At 41.8% G+C, this 13,013-nt stretch overlaps 1 protein-coding gene across 1 annotated transcript in view; it reads left to right on the top strand.

Annotated features, from left to right (window-relative positions):
* The window catches only part of Dchs2 (dachsous cadherin-related 2), a 217,946-nt gene extending 210,256 nt beyond the window's left edge, over nucleotides 1-7,690 (top strand). Inside the window, exons 20-21 of the mRNA XM_045130640.1 lie at nucleotides 305-437; nucleotides 2,611-7,690. Coding sequence (XP_044986575.1) covers nucleotides 305-437; nucleotides 2,611-5,213 — 2,736 coding nt within the window. The 3' untranslated portion in view covers nucleotides 5,214-7,690. The remainder of the gene's footprint in view (nucleotides 1-304; nucleotides 438-2,610) is intronic.
* Nucleotides 7,691-13,013: the final 5,323 nt, after the last annotated feature.

Genomic DNA, 13,013 nt, shown 5'->3' with positions numbered 1-13,013 from the left:
TGGAAGGTGTGATAGAGATGTTTCAGTGCTGAGCACTCCTCTGTCACTTCTCAGCACTATGGTGCTTTTTGAGTCATCAGAGGTCACTGCCATCTGAAAAGAGAAGCTTCTATAACTAAAAATGAGAGTAGCATTAGTACGAGCAGTTTGGTACACATAATGCATTCATTTAGCCAAACAGGAGCAGGCATTACACTCCTAAGGCTCATGAGCTCCCTGACCATAGGTTTTTGATTCGATTTACAGTACCAGGTCATGCACATGTCTTTAACCTTATCATGTCCTTTTCTGTCCTTTGCCTCAGGCCACACTTGCTGAATCAACACCTGGAGGGTACCCAGTACTGACTGTGTCTGCCACAGACTCAGAAAGCAATGGGAACATTTCTTACAGAATCCGGTCCTCTGTTGAGGACTTCTCCATTGATCCCACAAATGGTGAGCTATGTACTATGGCTTTAGCATCTCACAGGTCTGCGTGACAGGGTGGAATCTGAACCCTCCAAAAATCCTGCTCCCCCTCCACTCCCTGTAGCCCTAAGTGCTGCCTTCTTAACTATCCACACTACACTAGCGAAGGCTTGTGGCTCTTCTTAGCAGCTCACTGGCCAGAAAGCAAAGGACATCAGTTCCATGTTAGTAAATGCATAGAAATTCAGAGACCACCCCCCCCAGCTCATGTGTCCATTCAAACACGGTTCCAGAAATTGTCCCAGGACCCAACAAGAATGAAAATAACACTGAAAGGATAATATGACTGAAGACTTCTTCACATGACTCAAGTTTGGAATCTGTTTTTGTTTTTTTTTTTTAAGATAGGTGTTAAAAAAATTCAGAAACAGCGTCCTATGTTCAGTTAAGACAAGCATAATCAAGAAAGAAAAGTGATTCAAATGTCCTTCTCTACTTATTGAGAACCATGGGGTGATCTGTTTCATTTGATATCTTGCAAGACTCTGTGTATTTTTGCCAGAGAACAGGATGTTTATGGGGTGAAATGCATTCGGATAGGCAATTTCTGATTAGAAGAGTTGAACAGAGTACAGTGGCTGTCAACCACTGGATGGCCATGTAAAATCTAAACTTGGAGAAGGTGATCACTATCAATACAATAGCTTAGCAGGGTATACCCTAGGAAAGAATGACAGATGAGACATGTGACAGTGTGTTCCCCTCTCTGCCCACCCCTGCATCGCAACCTAGGAAGAACTGAGGCACCCGTTACCATCATGGTTTCCTGAGAGAAGACTTTAGTCCTAAAATATCAAAATAAGTCCCAGAGGGCATTTATAAAGGGAGAAACAGGAAATGTCACATTGCTTGTGGATGAATGACTAATGGACGAACAAAACATGTCATGAATGAAGCTGTCCTTTCTGTGTTTGTCTTTGTCTCTCTTTCTCATCTCAGATGGCATCAGATGTTGGCATCTACTGTCCTAGCAATGTATTTGCCTGATAGGTGTTATCATCCAAAATTATAGCACAATGTTGATTAGAATGTTTTGAGGCACAAAGTGTTACTAAGTCAATTGAGGCCATGCTGTGACTCTCTACTTGAAAAGTGGCATTTAAGTGTCCATATTCAGTATTCATTTGTAGTGACCATACTTAAAACACATTTGTCTTAAAAAATGTTCTTACATACATAATTTCTAGGGAAGATATTTTTATAATTAAGCAAGAGTTAAGGTCTACATTACAGGGCTGAAGAGCTTGCTTAGTGGTTAAAGAACTTGCCTGGGAAGCCCAAGGCCCCAGGGTTCTGTTCCCAAGGACCCATGTAAGCCAGATACACAAGGTGGCACATGCATCTGGAGTTCCTTTGTAGTGGCTGGATGCCCTGGCAACTCCAATCTCTATCTGCCTCCTTCTCCCTCTCTGTTTCTCTTTCGCTCTCTCAAATAAATAAATAAAGTATTAAAAAACTTTTTAGAAGCCTACATTATTATTTTTACTGACTTCACTTGGTGAATTTGGCTAGAATAAGCTTCTGATGGTATTTTCAAAATAAACTTAAACGTGTGTGTGTGTGTATGTGTGTGTGTGGGGGGATGTTTTACAGGGGATTGAATTAAGGGCCTGGAATATGTTAGACACATTCTCTACCACTAATTTATTTCCAAAAACCTTTACTTTTAATCTTTATTTGGTGAAGATAATCATCTTGCCTCAACTTCCCAACTAGCCAGATTACAGGAATACACTCTCCATGCCCAGCTCAGAATAAGTATCTTGATGTCAGAATATTGCTATATACATATTTATGAGTAATAGAATAGAATATAAACTTGTCAAACAAAAATCAGTTTCCTTTTTAAAATAGTAGTGAAATGACTATTATGAAATAAAATTCAGAAAAAAATTATGGAAAAGACAGCTTCAAGTATCACATGTCTTTTAGAGTGGAAATGATGAAAACTATTTCTGGATCTTAAGTATAAAATGTATTAATTCTAAATTTCTATTTGGACTTACTCTTGGTTAGGATAATACAACTAAAAAAAAAAAAAATACCCAAACGTGTTTCAGTATTCAATAAGCATTTGCTAGCTACATGGGACATAAACACTTAATTTCTCAACATTGATATACTATGTCTTATTTTTCAGGCACCATAGTCACTACCCGTCCAATATTACTTCTGGATAAAATATCAACATTTCGGTTTCTTGTTGAAGCCAGTGATGGTGGAATTCCTGCCCTAACGACTCTTACATTAGTTGAGATAGAAATACAAGATGCAAATAATTATGCCCCTGAGTTTTCAGTGGGACACTATAACCTTAGCTTGCACGAAGATGTTCCAACCGGAAGCACACTCATGACATTTTCCACTATTGACTATGACTGGACTCTTGACAACACACGTGTCGAATATTCCATCCTCAGTGGTAACTCGAAGAATACCTTCCACGTAGAAATTAACTTAGCTCACTCAGAATATCCTCATCAGCAAGCTGGTTCCCTTGTGCTGCGTCACCCTCTGGACAGAGAAGCTCAGGCCAGCCATACCCTTATCATTCTGGCATCTGACCAAGGCTGCCCTCCGTTGAGTGCCACAGCCGTCGTAGGCATACAAGTGCTCGATGCCAATGACAACCCACCCACTTTCAGCAGCCGAGAGTACCATGCCCAGGTCAAGGAAAACACCCCTGTCGGAAGCCACATCACTGTCGTGTCAGCCAGTGACCGAGACGTGGGTTCACATGCGGAAGTCACCTATGGCATCGTTTCTGGAAATGAGAAGGAACATTTCTACTTAGAAGAAAAGACTGGTGTTGTGTATCTGATTAAACCTCTAGACTATGAAGAGATGATAAAATTTGCTTTAACCATCCAAGCTACAGATGAAAACCGACGCCATGCTGCGTTTGCGATAGTGTTTGTCCATGTCTTGGACGACAATGACCATGCACCTCAGTTTATGTCATCTACCTTGAATTGCACTGTTGCTGAAAGTCTGCCTGCTTTCTCCACTATATGCTCGGTCAAGGCTTTGGATTTTGATGCGGGTCCTTATGGAGAAGTGACTCATTCTATATTGTCACCCTGTCTGGTCACACACGGAACACCGCCCTCTCAAAATCTCTTTGTCATTGACCCTTTGACGGGGGATATTAGTGCTAAGCAAATGCTTGACTATGAAAGTGTTGACAAATACTGTCTCTTGGTTCAGGCTAAAGACAGAGGCGGCTCCACGGCCTCCTTGGTTGTTTGGGTGGAAGTTGAAGGCGTTGATGAATTTGAACCCATCTTCACTCAGGATCAGTATTTTTTCAACCTCCTGGAAAAGAATCAAGGGCGACAGCTTATTGGCAGGGTGGAAGCGTCAGATGCAGATGCTGGAGTAGATGGGGCCATTCTCTACTCCCTGGGAACCTCATCCCCTTTCTTCTCAGTAAACAAAACCAATGGCAATATTTACTGGATGAGGGGTCCTTTCCTAATAAATAGCCAAATTAGCAAAGAAGACACCTTTGAGGTGAAGATAATTGCTCACAGCCCGAAACCGAGCTCCAGGTTCACATCGTGCACTGTGTTTGTGAACGTGTCTTGGGCCTCCGAGGGAAGCCACTCCGCGGTCTTTGCACAGAGCTTCTCGGTCAGTCTCGCCGTCTCCTGCTCAGTGTTCCTCTTATTGGCCTGTACTCTGCTCATACTGATTTTCAGACATAAGCACAAAGGCCCACTGCACAGCTATGAGGAGACGAAGACGTCGCCACCTCCAGAGGCCGATCTGAAACTGGCCACGGATGCCAGCAAGCTCAAGGAGGCAGAGGAGACCCTGGTGTGCAAGGTGGCCTCGGGGCCTGGTGGCCTGGTGCCCACAGAATGGCTCAACTTAATGAGCCTCATGGGCGAGGACGCTGGCTTGTACAGGCTGTCCACCTCCAGCGGCCACTGCTCCGTAGAAGGAGAGACGGCAGAAGACAAGGAAATCCAGAGGATCAACGAGCATCCTTACAGGAAGGACTCGGGCTCCCCCCTGAGTGATCGGGGATCCAGGGTGCCAGACTCGGGCGTCCCCAGGGACTCAGACCAGCTTTCTTGTTTGTCTGAGGAGACAGACATGATGGCCGGTGCTGAGGCAGCAGAAGGCAGCCGTCCGTTTGAGGGAGTTGAAAGCTGCCAGGCCGTCTATAACCCAGATGATGTGTCATCCCAGAAGACAGAGGTGACAGCAGCTCTCTCGGCTGACAGCCAGAGACAGCCCCTCCCGTCAGCTGAGCAGGGCGCAAGATGTGCAGGGCTTTCGACTCACACTGACTCTGGCGAGCATGCAAAAGGCGTCTACCCCTGGGATTTTCTCCTCGTTTGGGAGCCCAGGTTTCAGCCCCTTGCCCCAGTCTTTAATGATATTGCCAAGCTCAAGGACGAGCATTCCCAGACTCCTGGCGTTTCAAAAGACACGTCTTTTGTCCACCCACCGCCTCTGATCACAGCCATAGCCCAGCCCGGGATTAAGGCGGTTCCACCACGCATGCCAGCCTCAGCCCTGGGGCAGCTTCCTCCGACATTCCCCCGCTCCCCCCTTCCCTACCACAGCGGGGCTCTGCCAGAGGCCATGACTCCCAGCTTTTCACCATCTCTGTCCCTCCTGACCATGCAGACTCCCACCAGGAGGCCGCGGGTGCCAGATGGAGAGTTATTAGGTATGCACAGAAGTGTCACATGCCACGAACTGAAGACAGAGGGCGAAGCTGAGCTCTAAGGCAGCAGTGGGGCCACTCCTGTTCACCTCCCTCAAGCCGGCCCCTGGGGACTGGACCCAACCACCCTTCCCCAGAGCAAGTGACTTCATCTCGCCAGGGTTTTGAAAACTCTCGCATTTAAGTTTCTTGATTTTCTTCTAGCCTTAACGAGAAGATATTTCTTCTTTTGGATGTTATGTTTTGTTCTCAGGACTCATATCTGTGTACTGGCCTTTCCTAAATGATTATTTTCTATGATTAGATTTCAAAAGGACACGATGAACTTTATTGACCACCACAAGGTTCGGATACAAACGAGAGTCCAGAGTGTACGTGCTCATAGGACCTCTGAAAACGCTGCTATAGATAAAACAAAGAAAGATTGACAAGCTAGGAGACGAGGCTGGGATAGAAAGTAACAGTGAGGGACAAGCTTATGTTTTAAAGTGACAGTTTGGGGGTCTGATGCAGAGATTCGTTTCTCTTCTTCTCCCCATACCACACCTGGGGGCGGGGGTAGCCACTATTTGCATTTGAAAATGCGTGTAGTTGGAAATACATTGAGCAACCATGAATGAAATATGTTAGAGTTTTAGGCCAATAGGGCAAAACAAAACAAGCATTCTTGACTGAATGAGGCAGATCATGTTCTTGACATGGGCAAGGATAGATAGAAGAAATAGTTACATGTCTGCCAGAGACACGTTGACTTGGCCTTTTCTACAAATGATATTTTTTTCTTCAGTATTCTGTCTTGTAAGGCCATAGATATACACAATTAAAAGATTAATTTATAGAAATGTCTCCATTTTATTTTTTTCCACACAGAGGAACTTTGAGAATGAAATAATTTATCCCACTCAATGTCCATTTTAGAAGTTGTGTAGATAAAATTGTGTTATTAGCTAGTGATAAATTTCACAGAGTAATTTAGCAGTATATTTTTAAATGATTTTTTTTTTAACATGAAAAACTTCTACTTTAAGAGCTAAGGACAGATGCCAGGAACCTCTTTCCCATTAGCAGCATGTGCGCACTTGCCTTCAGTGGTCATTGCCTGGAGCGGATTGACGACACGGGGCAATCCATTCTCTTCTGCACAGTTCCTGCTTCGGAAACACGGTGGTGTTATCTGGGACTTACATGCACTGTTACTTCTTTCTCTCAGTGAGCCCAAGAGCACATCAGAGATGCTTCTCCCCTTCAGCCAGACGGAGCACATGCTGGCAATGGTGGCCCAGAGGGTCAGGCTTCGGGATCACAGTTTAGGAATTCTAATGTGAAATTTCAAGGGCCTCTGGATACTTTTCTTAGTTGTTTGGGTGGGCTTCGGCTATAGAAATGTTTTCTCTGTGTTTTATTATTTTTCCTTGTGCCTCATCCATGAAATTAGGTGAAGTAATTTTGTTTTACTTTAAAAACATTGCAGGTGAATTGAGATCTACTTCTGCAGACAAATAGTTTAAAGGCTTCCTGTGCCAATATGCATTACACATTGCCACAAAGCTTTGCGGACTCAAGTTGAAAGCACGTGTATAAACTCACATTAGTAAGTGCACAGGACATGAAGGTTTTTAGACAAGGCTGGAATTCTAGGGAAAGTCATTTAGGTGTGGAGCATCTTAATATTACAATACAGGGGCTGGGAAGATGGCTCTGAAGTTCAAGGCGCATTTTATTCAAGCCCGCTAGTCTGAATGTGATCGTCCTCAGCTCCCACGCAAAGTGGGATGCAAAGGGGTGCATGGCCTGTAATCCCGAAGTGCCTGTGGCAAGGAGAGGCAGGGCCGGGAGAATCCAGAAGCTCACAAGAAGAAACCTGAAAGACCCTGTTTCAAAGAAAATGTAGGAGAGTTGAAACACCCAGACATACTCCTTTGACTTCCACACACACACAGTACATGCACACATATATGCATACGTGCAAATAAATAAAGGAATAATCATAGAAATTAAATATTACAACATAGACTCATGTCTCCTTGTCTTCATTACATATGGGGAAGGTATTTCATCACTTTTATTTAAAAATAATTGCAATTGTTTCACTGTTCCAGTTACTGTCTCTTCAGCAGGCTGCATTGAACAGAGGGGGGAAAACTATGCTATTTTTTTTTTTTTTGCTAACTATATGTGAAACTTTTATTTTGTAACAGAATTATTTGTGTAAGCATGACCTTTCTGTTGTTTTTAAACAAGTTTTTTTTTAAATTCACTTATGCTTTTAAAAGAACACTCCATCTAACCCTTCCCCAAGCTATTTGCCTGTGATCTATCTCTGTACATGAATTTGTATTTTTTTCTAGCTATTTCATAAAAACAGAAGACAAGACATGTTTCAAGTTCCTTACCAATATTTAGCATTTCTTTAATTGATGGCTTTATTAATACTGTTTCCAGCACCATGCTCCCATCAAACAAATGTCATGAGTGGAGTTAGGAGTACAAATCTGAAAATGCTGGCCAAGTGTTAGTAATAAATCATGTGTCCAAACTAGAGAGTTTGTTTCTTTCTAAGTAAACAATATAATTTCTACAGTTCTCCTTCACGTTTAATATTAAGTTGCCTCATATGTTCCATGTTACTTAGCTGATCTCGACACTGGCTTTAGCGCTCTGGAGGGGTACAGAACTTGTTAGTGGAAAATCATATTAAGCCCCCAAATTCATAAGCTATAAAATAAAAGACAGTTGTCTCTTGTGGAATTTTGGCTGCCTGAAATTCTGGACTGGCTTGTTGGCAGCCTTAAAAATACTGGTGTAAATCAGTACCAAATGGATATCAAAATTCTTCAGCCCAGTAGTAATCATTGAATTGGCTTCCAAAACAGATTCCTGGGCAAATATAGGGGGAAAATGCTGTATCTTTAGGGATTTGTTCATTTCACTGTTTTTAAAAATAATAAAATGTGTTATCCACTACTGGCAGCCTACAAATGCACATTGAGACCATATTAGACAACCAGGTGGGAAAAGATCTACGATAGGGGTGAAAATTAATCATGAGCTTAGAGCTATTTCTACCCAAACATTCCAAACCTACACATTACTTTTGCTTCCATTTGCCACTTTGTCTATAACTTTAAGCTGCAAAGAACATGCCATAACTCAGGGCCTAAGATGATGGGCTGTTTCCAAGTGATGAAATCCATGGAGTGAGTGTTACCAATGAGTCTCACATGGCATTGTAGATAAGCTGGTTGCATTCCTTTTCACAGCACATTTTGCCTGGGCGCAGAAGTACAGATCCATCTGCTCATGTAAAGAGGGTGAGAATGGAAGATCACTGGTTCAGGAGAGTCCAGGGGTCAGCAGCGTAGCAGAGACTCCACTTAGGACCCGAAGCAGGTGTGAGTTCCTGCCCATTTCAGACGTGGGAGGAGAGGAGGACGTAGATAATAAAGGATGGAGGAGAGAATACAGGATTAAATGTGCAAAGGCATAGTGTAGGATGCAGGCAGAGAAATGCAAGAAAGCAAAAGGATTAGGACTTACGGGGCTGGAGAGATGGTTTAGCAGTTACAGTGTTTGACTGCAAAGCCCAACAACCCAGGTTATATTCCCCAGTACCCACAGGTACATGCACAAAATGACACACGCATCTGAAGTGCATTTGCAATAGCTAGATGCCCTGACGTACCTATTCTCTCTCTCTTTCCCTCTCTCTTGTCTCTGTGTTTTCTGTTTGTAGATAAATAAATAAATACATATTTTTTAAAAGGGTTAGGACTTAGAAGTTATCCTTACTAATTCACTTTCCCTTTACTGGGTCATGATTTCCAGGAATCTCTTTCTGCCTTCCTTTTGTTTTTAAGATTTTGATTTATTTTTATTTTTTTGCCTAAAGAAATATGATTATATGAAATTTCCTTTTTGTAAACTCTTTCCGTTCATTTTATTATTTATTTACAGAGAGAGAGAAGATAATGGGCATGCTAGGGCCTTAGCCACTGCAAACGAACTCCGGACGCATGCGCCCCCTTGTGGCATCTGGCTTAAGTGGGCCTTTAGGCTTCGCAGGCAAATGTCTTAATGGCAAAGCTTTGACCTATTTGTTTTTGTTTCTATTTTTTAATTGTGAACTTTACCTTGTGAACGTATTGCATATTGGTTATATTCACCTAGAATTACAGTTTTATTTTCCCTCTCCCCTACCTCCATTCCCCTGAGGGCTCTCCTCAGTTATCTGTATTCTATTGGGGGAGGGGGTTGTAAGAGCCGCAAGATAGAAAAGAGTGTCCTGAAACATTGTCCCCTGACAGGTGCATTCATGACTCCTCCTTCCTTATGATTTATCAAATTATAAAACTAAAGCTAGGTGAAAATTAACTAAAATACATCTTACTACAAAACACACACTTATTCCTCACCCCTGCTGTCAGTGAATTTCAGAAGAAGCAGAAAGAATGATTATCCATGCTCTCCAATTTGTCATCATGCCACAGTATTAAATAGCTTACTTTGGATATGTAATTAAAATAGTTCAGGAGTAGTTGTGGTACAATACGTAATTTTAGGACCTAATCTCCCTCTCTCCCCACACTCCAGGTAGTTAGTCCTTTTTGTGAGGAAAAAAAAAGCATTCTTACTTGATTTTGTAGACAAATTTTATATTTTACATAACTTTAAAAGAACTACTTTATTTTTATTTATTTACTTCTGAGAGACACACAGAGAGAATGGGAGTGCCAGGGCCCGTAGTCACTACAAACAAACTCCAGACAGATGCACCACCACGTGCATCTGGCTTACATGGGTTCTGGCTAATTGAACCTGGTTCCTTACACTTCACAGGCAAGTGCCTTAACCACTAAGCCATCTTTCCAGCCCCAGTTCTACATAACTGTCAAGACACAGTTTAAGACATGAAGCATAGGCAATCGTTTATTCACAAGAATTCAATTTTATTTCAACGCTGGCAATGCAAACGAGCCTAATTCCATCTAGATGAAAGAAAAGTGTCTATTAGAAACAGAATTATGGCAATCAGAGGCGGATACGGTGCCAAATGGCTCAAGTATCGAACTATACCTTTCTCTTATAAACTTAGCACTTGGCTATTTGATGACAATTAGCACATCCTACTGTCTGCATCTATATAGCTTTGTTGATTTCACCCAATGCATTTGCTAAACCAAAACTGTAGAGTGCGTAATGTAAGAGGGAAAGGCATGCCAAATAAATACCAGACACACAAGTGCATCTCTTGAATGAGAAAGCATCCTTTTGGTTAGACAACTAAATACATGGATTTCCTTGTTAGATAGTCAACCCTGAGGGCAAAGGCCTGGGCTCCAGTTATATTTATGAAGCACAGATGGTTTCTAAGAATAAATGAGGACATTTGTGACAGGGCGTGGAGTGTGTCACCATTAGGTGACAGTTCTGGCAGACCTCTGTGGTTTTAGGCATGCTGTGGGACAGAAAAAGAAAGTGTAGTGTCTTAATGATCGAGCCTAAGGAACTAGGTTCACATCAATATTGGGATGCTGACGTGGGAGGGTGCTGTGAGTTCAAGGTCAGCCTGGACTACAGAGTGAGTTCCAGGTCAGTCTTCACCAACGAGACCCTACCTCAATAAACTATGTGTCCTCTACGTACACACACACACACACACACACACACACACACACACATCCTATTAGAATAGCTTAGGAAAAGCCTCGAGAGCAGATGAAGGATAGCTTGTTTTCTCTTCCGCTCTCCCTTCCTCTAAATGTAAATGTATATTTTGTGTGTTTTATAAGTAAGAGAAACAACCTGGAAGTGGCATTCTTAAGCTCATTGTTTGAGGCAGTAGCAAGACATAGCTAAGCAGGTTGACTTAAATTTTATTTTGGAGCTTGTAATCAGCCACGGTTCTCCATGGCCAGCAGAGTGGAGTTTTGTCAGAATGAAAGAAGAATCCAGTTTGGCAGGTATGCCTAGACTGTGCATCTCAAAATTTGTTCACATTTAAGGTAAATAAATAAATAAATAAACCAAGAATATCTGAGAAAATTTGATAGAAGTAAAACTATGTAGATTATATTCCTGAACATCTTTTAAAATGACTGATGAAAAACTACTTGGGGCCCAACTGAAACTAAGGACAACTGGCGAAATAAGCAAGGGTGATGTTTTCCTGTGAACCGGATACCAGCACAAAGGGGAAGGAGATCAACGCAGAGAAAAATCAACTCCTACCAAATCAGAGAGCAAATCCTCAGAGGCCCCCAACACCTCAGCACTGAAGCAGACCAAAAATGAACCCAACATGGCTCAGGGAAATCTTGCAGAAGAGGGGGCGGAAAGAATGTCAGAGTCACATGTTGGGTCATGATTTGCAGAGACATTTATCATACCAATAACTGGGGGCTAACTCCACAATGCACGACCCATTTACATCAACAAGGAGGGTCTAATGGGAGGGGGTAGATCACAGATGAGCCTAAATAATGGTACCAAACTGCCTGTATTCACTGAAATGAAAACTAATAAATTAAATTTAAAAAAAAGAAAAAAAGAAAACAAAAAAAAAAAAAAGAAAAACTACTTGGGGCAATAAAACAGTAAAGATGCAAAATATAAATGATTGTGCAAAAATCACATCAATATCCATCTGTCTAAATAAAATCTTGATGAGCAAAGCTATTTAGGAAGAAAATGACAACACCTCCCAAGAGACCCGGAGTAAAATAGAATGGGTATGTTTAAGTAGAAAAACTCAGTGCTAGAAATTTTTCAATTGTTTCTAAGTAAATTTATAAGTTTAATCTGATATAAATACCATTTTGTAGACTTAACTAGCAATCATGCCTTTTATTTGAAAATAAGCAAGAATAGCCGGGCGTGGTGGCACATGCCTTTAATCCCAGCACTCGGGAGGGAGGCAGAGGTAGAAGAATCACTGTGACTTCGAGACCACCCTGAGACTACCTAGTGAATTCCAGCTCAGCCTGAGCTAAAGTGAGACCCTACCTCAAAAAAAAAAAAAAAAAGAAGAAGCAAGAATAGCTATTAAACACTGTAAATATTGATCATTGTTTGTAATCATACATGTGCTCAAATAGTTCTAACTTTTTCATATGAAATCTGATGCCTCCATGATTAAACTAGGGTGGTGTTGGCCCATGACTAGATGAGATCAATGGAACATAAGGGAAAATACAGAAGAGGATACAAACGAATCCAAGCCTTCCAGCAATGGGACTGTTTCTAGTTGGGTACCAGCTGTACTACTGAGAAGCACAAAATCTGAGTAATTATAATAATTGTTCAAAGGGAAATTACACATCATACACAACCTGATAGCATATGGAAATACAATGTATGAAAAAGGTAGCACATCAACTCAAAAAAAAAAAAAAAAACAAATAAAAAGATTTCTTTGCAACAGGGTTTCTTCACAAAGCCCAGCTGGTCTCAAACTCACAATCCTATTGCCTCAGACACCAAACACAGGGATAATAAGAGAACTGAGTGATAAATTTTATTTAAAAATGTCTATCGTGGCAAATATTGCTAAACCAATCAGTGTCTGGGAGGATGGAATCTGTGGCCACATGTCAGCCTCATGGTGAGACAGGCTGAGGCAAGGGTCAAAAGATGGTGAAGCAAGACCAGCTCCTAAAAGGAACATATGCTTTTCACATCATGCAATGAGACACACGCTACTTTCCACTGCTAACCTGTGTGCATACCTCATTGGCTAAACCATGAACTCGCCAGTGTGGAGTGCTAATTTACAGATTTTGCTTACATACCAAACAGAAGGCAACCACTTTATAGTGTTAGTAACAGATTCTTCCTGTCATCTCTAAACTTAGCTGCTTTAAACT

Source organism: Jaculus jaculus, chromosome 12, assembly GCF_020740685.1.
Source record: "Jaculus jaculus isolate mJacJac1 chromosome 12, mJacJac1.mat.Y.cur, whole genome shotgun sequence".
NCBI classification, from domain to species: domain Eukaryota; kingdom Metazoa; phylum Chordata; class Mammalia; order Rodentia; family Dipodidae; genus Jaculus; species Jaculus jaculus.
This window is presented reverse-complemented; position numbering and strand designations above follow the sequence as displayed.